At 33.6% G+C, this 15715-nt stretch overlaps 1 protein-coding gene across 2 annotated transcripts; it reads left to right on the top strand.

Annotated features, from left to right (window-relative positions):
- Positions 1 to 1508: 1508 nt before the first annotated feature.
- LOC131976636 (beta-crystallin A1-2-like) lies at positions 1509 to 15715 on the top strand. 2 transcript variants are annotated; one of them, XM_059339758.1, is made up of 6 exons: positions 1509 to 1608; positions 1910 to 1986; positions 3388 to 3506; positions 10064 to 10205; positions 10928 to 11070; positions 15313 to 15715. In XM_059339758.1, exons 2-6 carry the CDS (start codon positions 1912 to 1914, stop codon positions 15458 to 15460), a joined length of 627 nt encoding a protein of 208 aa, XP_059195741.1. In that variant the 5' UTR covers positions 1509 to 1608; positions 1910 to 1911; the 3' UTR covers positions 15461 to 15715. The 2 variants fall into 2 exon arrangements, with proteins under 2 accessions (XP_059195741.1, XP_059195750.1); XM_059339767.1 differs by lacking the exon at positions 1509 to 1608 and adding an exon at positions 1713 to 1808.

Genomic DNA, 15715 nt, shown 5'->3' on the forward strand with positions numbered 1-15715 from the left:
CTTCCTCCTGCCTTCAAAATAAAACACCTTAATAGCTCTGAAGGAGGCAAAGTAAAGTAATGAAGGGCTTAACATCATGCTCACTATATACACTTATATGGACCAAAAGTCATATCCCGATATATTTAGGCTGAATATCAATATTTGATATATATCCTGAAATGTTCAGTCAAAGTCAAATATGACATATCACAAGTAGTTTTATTGAAACTGTTTATTTAAGTCACAAAATGAATTCCATTTCACATTTAAAAATATATCGATATATTTTTTATATCGATATATCGCCCAGCCCTACTGCTCACCCAACCTATTATGTGTATTGTAAATATAGTCTAGTGTATGGTTTATTCACCTTTAAGTTTTATTTCATAAAGTTTCATAAAGACAACAGTAAAAACTGTAAAAAAAAAATAAATAAATAAAAATAAAACAATGACCACAACATGTTAAATACAATCATAATTCCCAAAAAGGTTGCAACATTGTTTAAAACATGGATAAAACAGAATGCAATTATTTGTTCTTCTTTTTGACATGGTCAATATTAGACTTAAATTGAAGTACAGGACAAAGACATTATATTCAATGGTCAAACTGATAAACTTTTTAGCTAACACAATTGCATTTTAAAATGTGTTTGTTTTTTTTGTAAATATAAAATCTGAATTTAATGTATTCTATTTTTAATTAAATTGTTCACAGCGTCTCAACTTTTTTGGAATTAGGGTTATAGACAAACATTTTACTGTTGCAATGGCACATCAATACTGAGTAGGCCATACAATTGAAAATAGACTATGAATTACAAAAAAAAAAAACACATTTTAAAATGCAATTGTGTTAGCTAAAAACCTTATCCCTCTTATCACAAATCGGTAAAACTTTACAATAACCATCATTTATAAATGCTAAACAGATTATTGTTTATTAATGTTGAATCATCATTTATAAACTGTATAGCCATTTAGAATGGTAAATACATAATTTATTAATGTTTAACTAACTACATCATTTATAAATGGCAAATAGATGGTATATTAATGAAAGTTTATAGTTACTTTACCATTAACAAACAATTCAATTATAATTAAAAGTTTATTAATAGTTTTAGTTGCACTCATTATAACATTTTAACATATTAAGTATGTAAATGATTTTGAAATGATTCATATACCTTTAAGAAATTGGTTGAAAACATTTAGAGATTAATTTTGTATAGCACTTTGTAAATGTTAATAACTGGTCTATAAATACTTATGGTAAAGTGTTACCCACAAATCTTATTCTCTCTGTAAAATAAAAAATCCTAATCTAAAAAATAGCACAAAATCACATTATCTAGCTGATTATATTTTCATTTTCATCCCAAGAATCTATTATTTAAAATAATTATTCCAACAGTTTTATTGTTCAGCAGGGTTTAATTTTGAAGACCCCCAACCGGAAGTGGTCAAACTCGCCTCGTTCACATCAAAGGCATGAAGGGGCCACACGCGCGGGCACGAGGTCGTCGCGTGGACGCCGGTATAAAACCTGGTCGCCAGGTGAGCACAAAGTCTCCGTTTAAAGAGGATTTGGTGAGAGAGGCGCGAGGAGGAGCAGCAGGTGAGCAGGTGACACACACACACACACACACACACACACACACACACACCTGAGGGGATTAAAAATTTGTTTTGGCTTCATTTAACCCAGGTGTTTTATCTGCTATAGACTGTTTTTAAGATGTTGAATTAAAATGTTTATAGAGGTAAATATTGTTTGTTACAACATATAAAAAGTACTTGAGTAGTTCACATTTAAAGGTAAATCATCTTTTTATCCAATAAATCAAAGCTTTTATTTTTTTACACCTCTTCCTCTTCTCTAATCCATGTTTTTTTTATTGTGTTTTTTTCCACTTTAGAGATGTATCGATTTAATAAAACCCACATGAACCATCCCATGTACTTCCCCTGCATGGGAACAGCTCCTTTCTTTAAGGTGAATATTCACACACACACACACACACACACTAGGGCTGGGCGATATATCCATATTAAAAATGTATCAGTATATTTTTAAATGTGATATGGAATTAGACAATATCACATATGGGTCAATGACGTGATCTAATCCATTGTCAGTTGGTGTAACCATATATTAGACCTATTTTTTTTGTCATAAAAATCTGATATCTATATACAGGAAAACAAAAGTGAACTAAAATGAGAAAAAAAATACAATCCACGTTTACATTGCAACATGATGAAAAAAATGGTTGTTTTAAGAATATGTTCTTCTCAATATTGACGAAATGTGTAAATGTAGAAATACCCAGAAATATGTTTTTTAAATGAAGTAATTATATGTATAAGTCCAATTAAATATATCATATATATATATATATATATATATATGTATATATATATACATATATATATATTTATTTATTTATTTATTTTCATTTTGTGGTTACACAATTTGACATCTTGCCAACGGATGTTTCAACAGACTATAATTGACCCATTTTTAGCATTTTTAGGCAAAATTTGACCATTTTTGACAAGGGAGTCATTTTTGGACATCTCATTATGTGGCAATTTGTTGCTATTTTTTAACAAATAGTTCTTGACCCGTGAGTCCTGGGATTCGAACCAGCAACCCCTGTGGTAACATCTGATTTCCTAACCTCTAGGCCACACAGATAGAATTATATTTTACTACTACTAATAATAAATTTGTGTCTTTTTTTTGAATTTTTTTGTCTTTTTTTAGTAATTTTGGGTCTTTTTTTTGGTAATTTTGTGTCTTTTTAAAACAATTTTGTCCGTTTCTTTTTTTAGTAATTTGTGTTTTTTTGGTAATTTTTTGTCTTTTTTGGTAATTCTGTGTCTTTTTTGCTCATTTTGTGTCTTTTTTTGTGTAATTTTGTGTCTTTTTTTGGTAATTGTGTGTCTTCTTTTAACTAATTTAGTTTTTTTCTGTCTTTTTTTAGTAATTTTGTGTCTTTTTTTTTTTGTCATTTTGTGTTTTGTTTTTTTAATAATTTAGTTTTTTTCTGTCATTTTGTGTCTTTTTTGGTCATTTTGTGTGTTTTTTTTTTGGTCATTTTGATACTACCTCCATCAGCCCTCAGGTAATTTAAGTTTGAGACCCCTGACTTAAATAAATAGTTTTAATAAAATTACTTGTGACATGTCATATTTGACTTTGACTGAACATTTGGTCTCACTTTGCAGTAAAAAAAATATTGTATATATATTGATATCCAGCCTAAATATATCAGGATATGAATATGACTTTTGGTCCATATCGCCCAGCCCTAACACACACACACACACACACACACACACACACACACACTCACACACTCATGCCTGTGTTGTCCTGACCTCTCCCCAGGTGACTGTGTTTGAGCGGGAGTTCTTCCAGGGCAGGTGTATGGAGTTCACCTCTGAGTGCTGTAACATCTATGACTGCGGCCTGGACAACATCCGCTCCATCCGAGTGGAGAGTGGAGCGTGAGTCACTGCCTGTACGCCTGCACGTCTCTGTGGACACACACTCACTGTGTGTGTGTGTGTGTGTGTGTGTGTGTGTGTGTGTGTGAGAGTTTACGTAAGCAGTGGTGGAAAGGAAATAAGTACATTTACCCAAGTACTGTTCTTAAGTACAATTTTGAGGTACATTGAGGTCCATTTTTGTTACTTTATACTTCTACTCCACTACATTTTAAGGGCAAATATTATACTATTTACTCCACTACATTTAGCTGACAGCTTTAGTTACTTTACAGGTCGAGATTTAACATAAAAACATGATCAATTAAAAGGGATTATGCATATTTTCTTTTAATTAAAGCACACTAAAGTATATTAAGTAGTTAAAAGGACCCATACATTTAGTCCAGGGATGGGCAACTGGAGGCCCGGGGGCCACATACGGCCCGCACCCTCACTTGAAGTGGCCCTCAGTACAACTACATGCATTTGAGCATGAAATCTTAAAAGTGCAGTGTAAAAGTGCACAAAATTACTTCTTGCATTTAATGTTGGTCTGCTGTTCTTGCACTGAAAACAAAAGAAATCACAGTAAGTGGTTATTTTTTATTTGCTTCAAACCTTTTGTATTCCTATTTATACTGTTAAAAATGCATTTGAGCATGAAATATGTTAAGTTACTGCACTGTAAACTTAATTAAAATTGCAGTTTACTAATATCTGTCCTATATGTGGCCCTCTGGCAGAGTCGATGAAAATTTGTGGCCCCCTCAAGCATTAAGTTGCCCATCCCTGCTTTAGACAATAAAACACTGCTTACATAAAGTCATCAGCAATTGTAATAACAAGTAACAAGTACTTTTACTTTTGATACTTTAAGTACACTTTGATGCTGATACTTTTGTACTTTTACTTCAGTAAGTTTTGAATGCAGGATTTTTACTGTAGTGGATTCATTTCACAGTGTGGTATTAGGACTTTTACTGAAGGAAAGGATCTTAATACTTCATTTTGAGGCAAATCTTGTACTTTTTACTCCACTACATTTATCTGACAGCTTAGTTACTTTTCAAGTCAAGATTTAACATAAAAACATGATAAATTTAAAGACATAAGACATTTAAACCAAATTAAACCGTATATTAAGTAGTTAAAATAAGTCTTATCTTTACAAAATTAAAATGCTGCTCATATAAATGCATCAATACAAATAATCTAATAATATATTTAGAATATAGAAAACAGTCTGAGTGGGTCCATTCTGCATAACGAGTACTTTTACTTTTGATACTTTAAGTACATTTTGATGCTGATACTTTTATTCTTTTACTGTAGTGGATTAATTTCACAGTGTGGTATTAGTACTTTTACTTTAACTTTAGTAGGGGATCTGAATACTTCTTCCACCACTGCTTAAGTACAATTTTGAGGTACTTGTACTTTACTTGAGTATTTCCACATTTGTAACTTTATACTTCTACTCCACTACATTTTAAGGGCAAATATTGTACTTTTTACTCCACTACATTTATCTGACAGCTTTAGTTACTTTACAGGAGATTTAACATAAAAACATGATCAATTTATAGTGATTATGCATATTTTCTTTTAATTAAAGCACATAAAAGTATATTAAGTAGTTAAAATGAGTCCTACCTTTAGACAATTAAAACATTGCTTACATAAATGCATCAACAATTGTAATAACAAGTAATAATTATTCCTTAACATTTAATCCAAATGGCTATAATTTAATGGTTTGATTCTGCAAATTGTCTTTTTAATTTAGAATTTCCTGTACTTTTGATACTTTAAGTACATTTTGATGCTGATACTTTTGTACTTTTACTTCAGTAAGTTTTGAATGCAGGACTTCTACTGTGGTGGAGTAATTTCACAGTGTGGTATTAGTACTTTTACTGAAGTGAAGGATCTGAATATTTCTTCCAACACTGCTTAAGTACAATTTTGAGGTACTTGTACTTCACATTTGTAACTTTACACTCTACTCCACTACATTTATCTGACAGCTTTAGTTACTTTTCAAGTCAAGATTAAGAATAAAAAACATGATGAATTTAAAGTCATAAGACATTTAAACCAAATTAAACTGTATATTAAGTAGTTAAAATGAGCCTTATCTTTACAAAATTCAAATGCTGCTTACATAAATGCATCAATAATAATAATCCTATAACATTATAACATATTTAGAATATATAAAACAATCTGAGTGGGTTCATTCTGCATAACAAGTACTTTTACTTTTTATACTTTAAGTACATTTTGATGCTGATACTTTTTTTCTTTTACTTCAGTAGTTTTGAATGCAGGACTTTTACTTGTAGTGCAGTAAATTCACAGTGGGATGTTAGTACTTTTACTGCAGGAAAGGATCTGAATACTTCCTCCACCACTGTATGTAAGTGTGTGTCTTTGAGATGAAGTTCTGTTTTTAAAGCGTGTCACTCTCAGCTCTCTCTATCTCAGCAGTAGAGGTAGAGGTCAGTTTATTTCTGCCTTTTTAAAAAAGGATGAAATAGTGAACAGGAGTTAAAGGGTCTTTTAATCACTCTTCAGCCTTTTATCCAGCAGCAGTTTCTCTCTGTGGATCCATTCAGAGCTGCTTCACCTCTCATCAACTTATTGTTGCTCTGCACTGGATCATTTCAGGACACATCACTGTTTTTGTCCTTTGAATAAAATACACGTGATACTTTATTCTCAGTGTCTGCGCAGGAAAAAGTCATGCAACCTTTAAGGGACCAGCTTGTAAAATAATACATTTAGACCTATACTTACTATTATACAGGTGCATCTCAATAAATAAGAATATCACAGAAGAAGTTTATTTATGTCAGTAATTCAATTCAAAAGGTGAAATAACACATTATATAGATCCATTACACACAGAATGACATATTTCATGTCTTCATTTATTTAATTTCTTCTCATTATAATGATTATGGCTTAGATTTAATGAAGACCTAAAATTCACTGTCTCAAAAACATTTCAATATTACAAAATAACAATTTTAAAGTATAGTAAAGTAAAGTATGTTGAATATGTAAATGTTGGCCTCTGAAAATTAATGTCCATCTTATAACGACTTTTTATCTTGTAATTATGACTTTTTACCTTATAATTTCAACTTTTTATGTCATATTTTGACTTTTTATCTTAAAATTTTGACTTTATCACGTAATTTTGACTTTTTATCTGATAATTATGACTTTTATAATCTCATAATTTCAACTTTTTTAAATCTCAAAATTATGACCTTTTATCTCTTGATTGACTTTTTATCTTGTGACTTTTTATCTTTAAATTATGACCTTTTATTTCATAATTGACTTTTTATCTTTAAATTATCACTTTATCTCAAAATTTCAACTTTTTATCTTATAATTATGACTTTTTATCTTTATTTCAACTTTTTATGTCATAATTTTGACTTATCTTAAAATAAAACTTTGGCACGTAATTTTGACTTTTTGTCTGATAATTATGACTTTTTTTAATCTCATAATTTCAATTTTTTTAAATCTCAAAATGATGACCTTTTATCTCATAATTGACTTTTTATCTTGTGACTTTTTATCTAAAAATGATGACTTTTTATCTCAAATTTGAACTTTTTTAAATCTCAAAATTATGACCTTTTATGTCAAAATTTTTATCTTATGACTTTTTTATTCTAAAATTATGACTTTTTATCTCAAAATTGTAACTTTTTATCTTATAATTATTACTTTTTGATCACAAATTATGAGTTTTATCTCAAAAATGTTAATATTAAAAAAGACCCATTTTAAAAAGTATGTTTAATATGTAAATGTTGGCCTCTGAAAAGTATGTCCATCTTATAACGACTTTTTATCTCAAAATTATGACCTTTTATTTCATAATTTACTTTTTATCTTTAAATTATGACTTTATCTCAAAATTTCAACTTTTTATCTTATAATTATGACTTTTTTAATCTTTATTTCAACTTTTTTATCACAAAATTACGACTTGTATCTCATAATTTCGACTCTGATCTCATAATTGTGACTTTCATCTCAAAATTGTAATATTACAAAAGACCAATTTTAAAAAGTGTGTTTAATATGTAAATGTTGACAAAATGACAATAAATGTTTCCTTTATTTCCTTTGTCTGATCCATCTCAGCTCCAATAAGTTTATTAAGTCCTAAAACCAGATAGATGAAATAGTTTGTCAAAGTTTTGTAACCACAAAATACAGTTTCATTTTTCCAGACCAGTGATTACATTTCTTCAGCTTTAAGAGACATTAAATAACTAAACTTTGTAAACTTGTAATATATATATAAAAGTATCTAATGCATCGGTAACATTCCCACATACTAACTTTTTCTTCTTGTGTGGGTAAATAATGCAGTTATTTTCATTTTCAATGCACCTCATTATACGTTAGCAGCCCTCCTGCAGCCATCTGTCGGTGACTGTCTCAGTGTAAGAAAACCTTTTCAAATCATTTAGGAGTTTAATTATGCTCTCCTATTAGCAAACTAGCGCCCCACTCACTATTTTGACGCAATCCAGACCAAAACGATGCTCTGAGCAGCTTCATATAACAGCCCAGGCCTTAGTCACGCTGTGTGTTTTGCCAAAGTCAGACTAGTTGTTCGCCAAACACCTGCTGACTTCAGCAGCTGAGTCTACATTTAGCTCCAGTATTTCAGAGCAAAAACTGGTGAGAAATGATTATTTCTGAGGGTGCAACTGTACTATTTGTAGACCAAGAAAACGGAAAATACAGTCAGTAAATACCAACTCAGTCCCTTCTTCTCCTAGAGCTTCTTGTTTTCTTGGTCGTCATGTTTAACTCTTCAGTCATGCTTTTTTTGGTAATCTTAAAAATGGAGAGGCGATTAAAGGAATCATATGTAACTTTTCCACATTAAAAAAGGTCTAAAACCATTATGTTATATATATTATATTGAATTATTCACCAAGCTAAATCCTAGATTTTATTCTTCCCTTTCTTCCGTGTTTTGTTTTTTCAACTACTCCTCCCAGAGTTTTGGCCTCACATACACTAAAAAGGTATCAAATCGACCGGCTCGGCCATGACAAGTGTGCTATGACTTTTCTAAGGGTGTTGGCAAATGGTTTTCAGATTATTCGGCAAAAACACGTCAAAAAATCCCCCCAATGTTACCCTATGGAGAGGCTGGAGTGGATGACATCATCACTAGAGTGCAGAGGGAGAGAAAAATGTGTCAAAAAATAAATTTGGAAACTTAAAAACTTTTTTTTTTAAATCAAAGCATAAAGTGCACATTTAGACAAAAATATCTTAAAGAAAAAAAATAGAATATGAAATAAAATAGGCCAGTCTTTTTCTGAAATAAATATATTTATATGAGAAAAGAATAATGAACATTACAAAAGAACTAAATATGACAAACCCTAGTAAGGGCAGCATTTATATATAAGTAAAAAAAATAAATTGAACTATATCGATATATGTGATATGGTCTAATCCATATCACATTTAAAAATATATCGATATATCTTTTATATTGATATGTCACCCAGCCCTAATCCTGACAAAGATCTGATATTAATTGGTCATTTTTCATCTTCAGTCATCCTTTTTTGCTAATCTTAAAAATGGAGGGTCGATTAAAATGAATCATATGTAACTTTTCCCCATTAAAAGATCTAAGAACCATATATATATCTTTTATTGAATAATTACCTTACATTATTCAAAATTATTCCAGCAATTTACAATCCCAGATATATCTTCTTTTCTTCTTTTTTTTACATCATACATGTCTGTTGTGTGATGGCCAGAAGTCATAAATTGTCTTTTTACCCAGCTTCAAGCCACATTTTGAAACTTCTTACTGGTTTAAATCTGGTTAATTTGTTGTGGAGTGGAGGAGACCTCTGCTTCTAGTTAAAACCTCCTGCAGCCTGGACCCAGGAACAGCTCGGCTCGCTGCTTAATTCAGTGTTTATATCAGTTTTAATCGCTGTTTCTGTTTGTTTTGGAGAGATAATTTAACAGGAAGAAACTGGCCACAAGGATGGCATAGAGAGCTAACGTAATTAAACACATGAAAACTCAAAATTCACAAGTAAGAGTATTTACTATCGTGTTTTATGTCATACAACAAAATGCAAACATCTCTTCAGCTTGTGTTAAACACAGACATTATTTCAGCCGTCTAACCATCAGCCCATTAAAAATCCTCATTGAGATTGAGAGGATAGACCCCAGGGTGTTAAAATAGTTACTCACTTTCGGGATTAAGAACTCATTCCTGTGCTTCGTCTTCTGTTATTGTTTGATAGAGAGACCCCTAGTGGCAGACACACTGTTTCCTGTGACTAGCAGAGGGTCTAAACTGGTTTAATTCCCAGTCTGCAGCCTATCTCCTCTCCTTGTGCTTCGCATTCTTCTCACCCTGTCTAATGTCAGCTGTCTGTTTTATTAGGGACCGAGCACTGAAAGTGCAAGAACCCTATTGTAATATTCTGAATGATTTTGGTTATGTTTTTTATTCACTCATCTGATATTTAATCTCTTCCCTCCAGTTGGGTGGGATTCGAGCACCATGACTTCCAGGGCCAGCAGTTCATCCTGGAGAGGGGCGAGTACCCCAACTGGGAGGCGTACAGCGGCGCCCTGTCCTACCACAACGAGCGCTTCATGTCCTTCCGCCCGATCTACTGCGCCGTGAGTACCTGCAGGTTAAACAGTGAGCTGAGATGAGAAGGAAGTGAGTGACAGAGTGACAGGAGGAGGGAGGGATCACAAGACACACAGCAAGTGACTGAAACAGCTCAGAAATAGAAACAAGACCACCACGCTTTAGGCGCCTTTCCATTGGGTTCTTAACTTAAGAAAACACATGCAAATACACAAAACACAAGTAAACTGAGAAAACATCTTCATCAGTTTGGCAACACAAGCTCAGCATTTAGAAAACCTGCTGCAAAGAACACAACACAACAGAAGTGTTTCCAGAGGACATTTAAAAGTGATGCACACGTCTGGACACGCTTGATATTATCACTTTATTTCAAGATGATGATAATTTCAATGTTATAACGTTACGGCTGATCATAGCGTGCTAACGTTAGCCAGCGATCAATAGCATGCTAGCGTTAGCGGGCTAGCATCATTCATTTATGAATGCATTTGATTTGTTTAACTGTAATGTGATTGATAAGGGCTTGATAAGGGACAGCACAAGAGCAGCATTTAGAAAACGCTGCAAAGACCACAACACAACAGAAGTGTTTCCAGAGGACACTTTAAAGTGATGCACACATCTGGACATGCTTGTGATATTATCAAGTTATTTCAGGATCATGATAAATTCACGAGTGGGCAGAGCCAAAACACTCAGTAGAAACACACGCTATGTAACACTAACTTTCTTTCCACCCCCACAGTCTCACGAGAGCAGCAGGATGAGGATCTTTGAGAGGGAGAACTTCATGGGCCAGAACACGGAGCTGTGTGACGACTACCCGTCCCTGCAGGCCATGGGCTGGTTCAGGCCCGAGGTCGGCTCCATGCACGTGCAGTGTGGAGCGTAAGTCATCCAGACACATTTGCAAATCATTACAGCTGGGACTTATTAGCTGGAAAACATCATTTTGTACATACCGTATTTCCTCAATTTTGAAGCCGGGCCCCTATTAATGACCGGCCTCATTTAGTAACCGGGTGTAAAAACAATTTTTAGTAAATAAAAGCCGGCCTCTTTTATAAGCCCGGTGTCTTACCGGTGTTATGTCAAAGTCTGTTCCCCCGTCGATATGTGTCCCCCTTACCTTAACCTGCACCAACCTGACCCCTGACCCCAACCAGTCCTCCTTTAAGTTGTTAACATGACCCCAAGTATACCCTAACCCCAAACAGTTCTCTCTACAAGGCCTAACCTTAAACTTAAATCCTAACTCCAACACAAAATTCTTTAAAAAAGACACAAAATTACTAAAAAAAGACACAAAATTACCAAAAATTACAAAAAAGACACAAAATTACTGAAAAAAACACAAAATGGCCCAAAAAATACACAAAATGACAGAAAAAACACTAAATTACTTAAAGAAGAAACAAAATGACCAAAAAAGACACAAAATGACCAAAAAAAGACACAAAATTATTTTAAAAAAACCTGACCCCAACCAGTCGTCCTTTAAGTTGTTAACATGAGACCAAGTTTACCTTATCCCCAAACAGTTCTCTCTACAAGGCCTAACCTTAAACTTAAATCCTAACTCCAACTGCGGAGGTGATGCTACGGAGAACACCGTTCAGGAAACATCATTTGACGGTAACAGATTTCCACACAACACCTGTATTTTGGAGTTAGTACTGTAGGTAAATATGGTTGTTTCTCCTGCTGTCCTAGTCATTCTCTGTAAAGTCGAGCCGTTTACGCACGTTCTTCTGGGCTTTTTAATAGTTTAGACATTTAAATCCTGCTTAAAATGAACATTCAGCGTGCTGTTCATTGTTTGTTTACATCCGAGTACTTCCAATATGGCCGACATCCGGGTAACTGGCTACAATGCGCTGTGTAAAACACTCTAAAAAGTGCCGGTCAGAGCTGCTCTGATTTTTTTTTTTTAATAAAAGCTTCCTTCAAATAATAGTCTGCCCCTATTATTAGCCGGGTCCCAAACTGATTTTTTATTAATAGAAGCCCCGGCTACTATTTGAGGAAATATGCGTAACAGTGTCGAACACCCCTATGTCCCATATATGAGTCAAGGAACACTGACGAGTTAAATCTGGTTCATTTGTTGTGGAGAGGAGGAGAATTCCCCTTCAATTCAACACAAGGTGATTCAAAGTGTTTTATATAAACATTAAAAACAGCAAGACACAATTGAAAACACTAAAAACAGTCAATTAAAACAGGGAAATAGAAATAAAAATACAAATAAGATAAAATAAGATACAGCAGGATAAGAAAAGAGATAAAATAATAAAAAGCACAAGTCAAACATTGCGTAGTTAAAAAGTAAGGGCAGTAGAGTACAGCAGATAAGTGTTAAAGTTAAGAGTACGCTGCAGTAAACAGTCTGATTAGTCCTGATTTAAAGGAGCTGAGCGTTTGGGCAGACCTCAGATCTACAGGTAGTGTATTACCCGTTTTAATCACTGTGTCTGTTTGTTTTGGAGAGCAGGAGACCTCTGCAGATCATTAAACAGGAAGAAACTGGCCACAAGCCTTTTTACACTGTAAAAACCAACTGACAAAAAATAAGAAATAAATAACTAGAATGAAGCAAATACATGCTCGAAACAAGTAAAATGATCTGCCAGTGCAGTCGGTACATTTTTCTTTGTAAGAATTCTTTAAATATTATTATAATTGATACTGATAATATTGAAGCAACAAAATCCTCATTTACACACTTACTGTATAATCACATTTTACTCTCAAGGCAGCTCTTTAAAATGTGCTTTATTTTTCTTTGTTTTCTCAACTATATCCAATTTTTAATCAACTCATTTCCTCCTCCATATTTTAATAACTAATAAGTACAATTCTCGATGAAATGTCCCCATGAGTAGTCATAAAAACTAACATACAAATTTCATTTCATATCCGTTTCTTCGCTCTCTTCTCCTTTTCTTTATTCTTTTCTCCCCTTTCCTGTACTCTCCTCTCATTCAGCCAGGGCTCCCACATGTCCCGGAAAACTTAGAGAGTAGTTTACCAATATTCAATTTGCAAACACTTGGGAAATCTTGTGTTTTTCCTGGAAAATGATTTCACCATGCTCCTAATTTCCTTTAGCTGAAAATAAACTACTCTGCTCTCCATCTGAGCTCCCCGAAATGGACAAAACTGCTCTCTGAACATGCTAAGTGGCTGAAAAACAATCGCTGAACGCATCATTTATGAGCATGTAAACCAGGGGTCTCAATCTCAAATTACCTGGGGGCCGCTGGAGGCAGTATCAAAATGACCAAAAAAAGACACAAAATTACAAAAAAAAGAAACAAAATGACTGAAAAAACACTAAATTACTTTAAAAAGACACAAAATGACCAAAAAAAGACACAAAATGACCAAAAGAGACAGGAAAAAATAATTTTGTCCTTTTTTTTTGGTAATTTTGTGTCTTTTTTTAGTAATTGTGTGTATTTGTTTGTCATTTTGTGTCTTTTTTGGGTCATTTTGTGTATTTTTTTAATAATTGTGTGTCTTTTTTTTCATAATTTTGTTACTTTTTTTGGTAATTCTGTGTCTTTTTTGTCATTTTGTGTCCTTTTAAGACATTTTTTTTCTGTTTTTTCAGTAATTTTGTGTCTATTTTTGCTTATTTTGTGCCGTTTTTTTTAGTAATTTTGTGTCATTTTTTGGTAATTCTGTGTCTTTTTCTAGTAATTTTGTGTCTTTTTTTGGTCATTTTGTGTCTTTTTTTGTCATTTTGTGTCTTTTTTTAATAATTGTGTGGGTTTTTTTGTAATTCTGTGTATTTTTTGGTCATTTTGTGTCTTTTTTTGTCATTTTGTGTCTTTTTTTAGTAATTTTGTATCTATTTTTGGTCATTTTGATACAGCCTCCAACGGCCCCCAGATAATTTGAGTTTAAGACCCCTGATGTAGAGAGAGGAAGACATTAATGTATGATGCAATCGTTGCCTGTCCTACCAGCGAGATCATCTCTAAAAATGTTACTAAAAAAGTTGTGGAGAATAATGAAACCAGCGGGAACCTGCTGGTTTCCTCCCCTGGCCCTCCTCCTCCTCTGACTTTGTTCTCCTCCTCCTCCTCTTCTCACACCAGGAGTCTCTCTGGGACTCCCCAGGCTGTTTCTCTCAGATCCTCCCTGAGCACAGCTGCTTCACACACACACACACACACACACACATACGCAAGCTGATTTACCCTCACAGTAACTCAGGAGCTTCTTCCTCTGAGCTATGTCCAAAAAGGTTCTGAAGTGCAAAAAGCGGTGTCTAAAAACAAGATAAAAACAAACATAACGCCATAGCTTTATGTGCTTATTTAATTATTAGTATTATTATTATGTCCTTATGTAATTATCTTGTTTAAAGACTTGTTTTTAGGATTGACATTGTGAGCTTTTTCATGCTTTTCAATCTATTCAACTGTTGAATATGGTGAGTTTTTACCCTAAAATATTGGCTCCACTTGAGAGTTGCATGTAGTTTAAATGTTATTTCAAAAGCATTTCTTCCAAACATGCTCGTTTCACGTATTTCTGGCTTATTTTAACATTACTACAGTTGCGCTTTTCAAGCCACTTATCTGCACTGGCAGATAATTTGACTTGTTTTGAGCATGTATTTGCTTAATTCTAGTTATTTATTTCTTATTTTTTTGTCAGTTGGTTTTTGCAGTGCTACAGTTGTGCAAATGATCTTGCTGTATGGACAGACAATTTCACTTGACAAGATTTCTTAAATTAAGATAATTAAGATAAAGAAAGAAATAATGTGCAGGTCACTCTGCTCGGGCCAGTTCAACGCTGCTTGCAGCTTTAATTTATCTTGTTTTAAGAGTTAATTTCTTATTTTAAGCATTCCACATGCTTATTTCTAGATTTAAGCGAAGGAGGAAATTTTAGGTTGGAAGCTTTAAATAAGCCGATCTAGGTTTTCTGCCTCTTCCTGCACTTTACATTATTTATTATCTTTGTCATTTTATGTTATTATTAATAACTGTGCAAATAAATGAACCTAATATCAGCACATTGTCTGATAAATAACAAGAAGCGACAGAACAGAGATGCCAACAAGCCGATCACAAACAATAATTTATCTCATCTTACTTCTTGTGTCTCCAGCTTCGTGTGCTATGAGTACCCCGGCTACCGAGGCCAGCAGTACATCATGGAGTGTGAGAGACACAGTGGAGACTACCAGCACTGGAGGAACTGGGGCTCCCACTGCCAGACCCCAAAGATCCAGTCCATCAGACGCATCAGGCACTGAGAGGGACCGGATCAGACCTGGCAACAGGGACGGCTCAGGCTAACTCCTGGAGGCTGAGCTTCAGGGACCTGGATATGACTTTGGGCCAGAAGTCTGGACTTCAGGTTCTGAGTTCAGGACCGCAACTACAACACAAAAAACCATCATGATGAGATGTAGCAGCTACCTCTTTATCTCAGCTCATATTCATATTTCTGTTCATGCTCAATATGTTTAGTGAGAGTAAAATAAAGCTCATATTGAGAAAACTGACAA

Source organism: Centropristis striata, chromosome 1 (assembly GCF_030273125.1).
Source record: "Centropristis striata isolate RG_2023a ecotype Rhode Island chromosome 1, C.striata_1.0, whole genome shotgun sequence".
NCBI classification, from domain to species: domain Eukaryota; kingdom Metazoa; phylum Chordata; class Actinopteri; order Perciformes; family Serranidae; genus Centropristis; species Centropristis striata.

Bases quoted from the DNA above. Each gene is read 5' to 3' on its own strand.
- LOC131976636 (XM_059339758.1), top strand. From the start codon at position 1,912: ATGTATCGATTTAATAAAACCCACATGAACCATCCCATGTACTTCCCC. The intron at 1,987-3,387 runs GTGAATATTCAC...ACCTCTCCCCAG, and splicing joins GAACAGCTCCTTTCTTTAAG to GTGACTGTGTTTGAGCGGGA. The intron at 3,507-10,063 runs GTGAGTCACTGC...TCTTCCCTCCAG, and splicing joins ATCCGAGTGGAGAGTGGAGC to TTGGGTGGGATTCGAGCACC.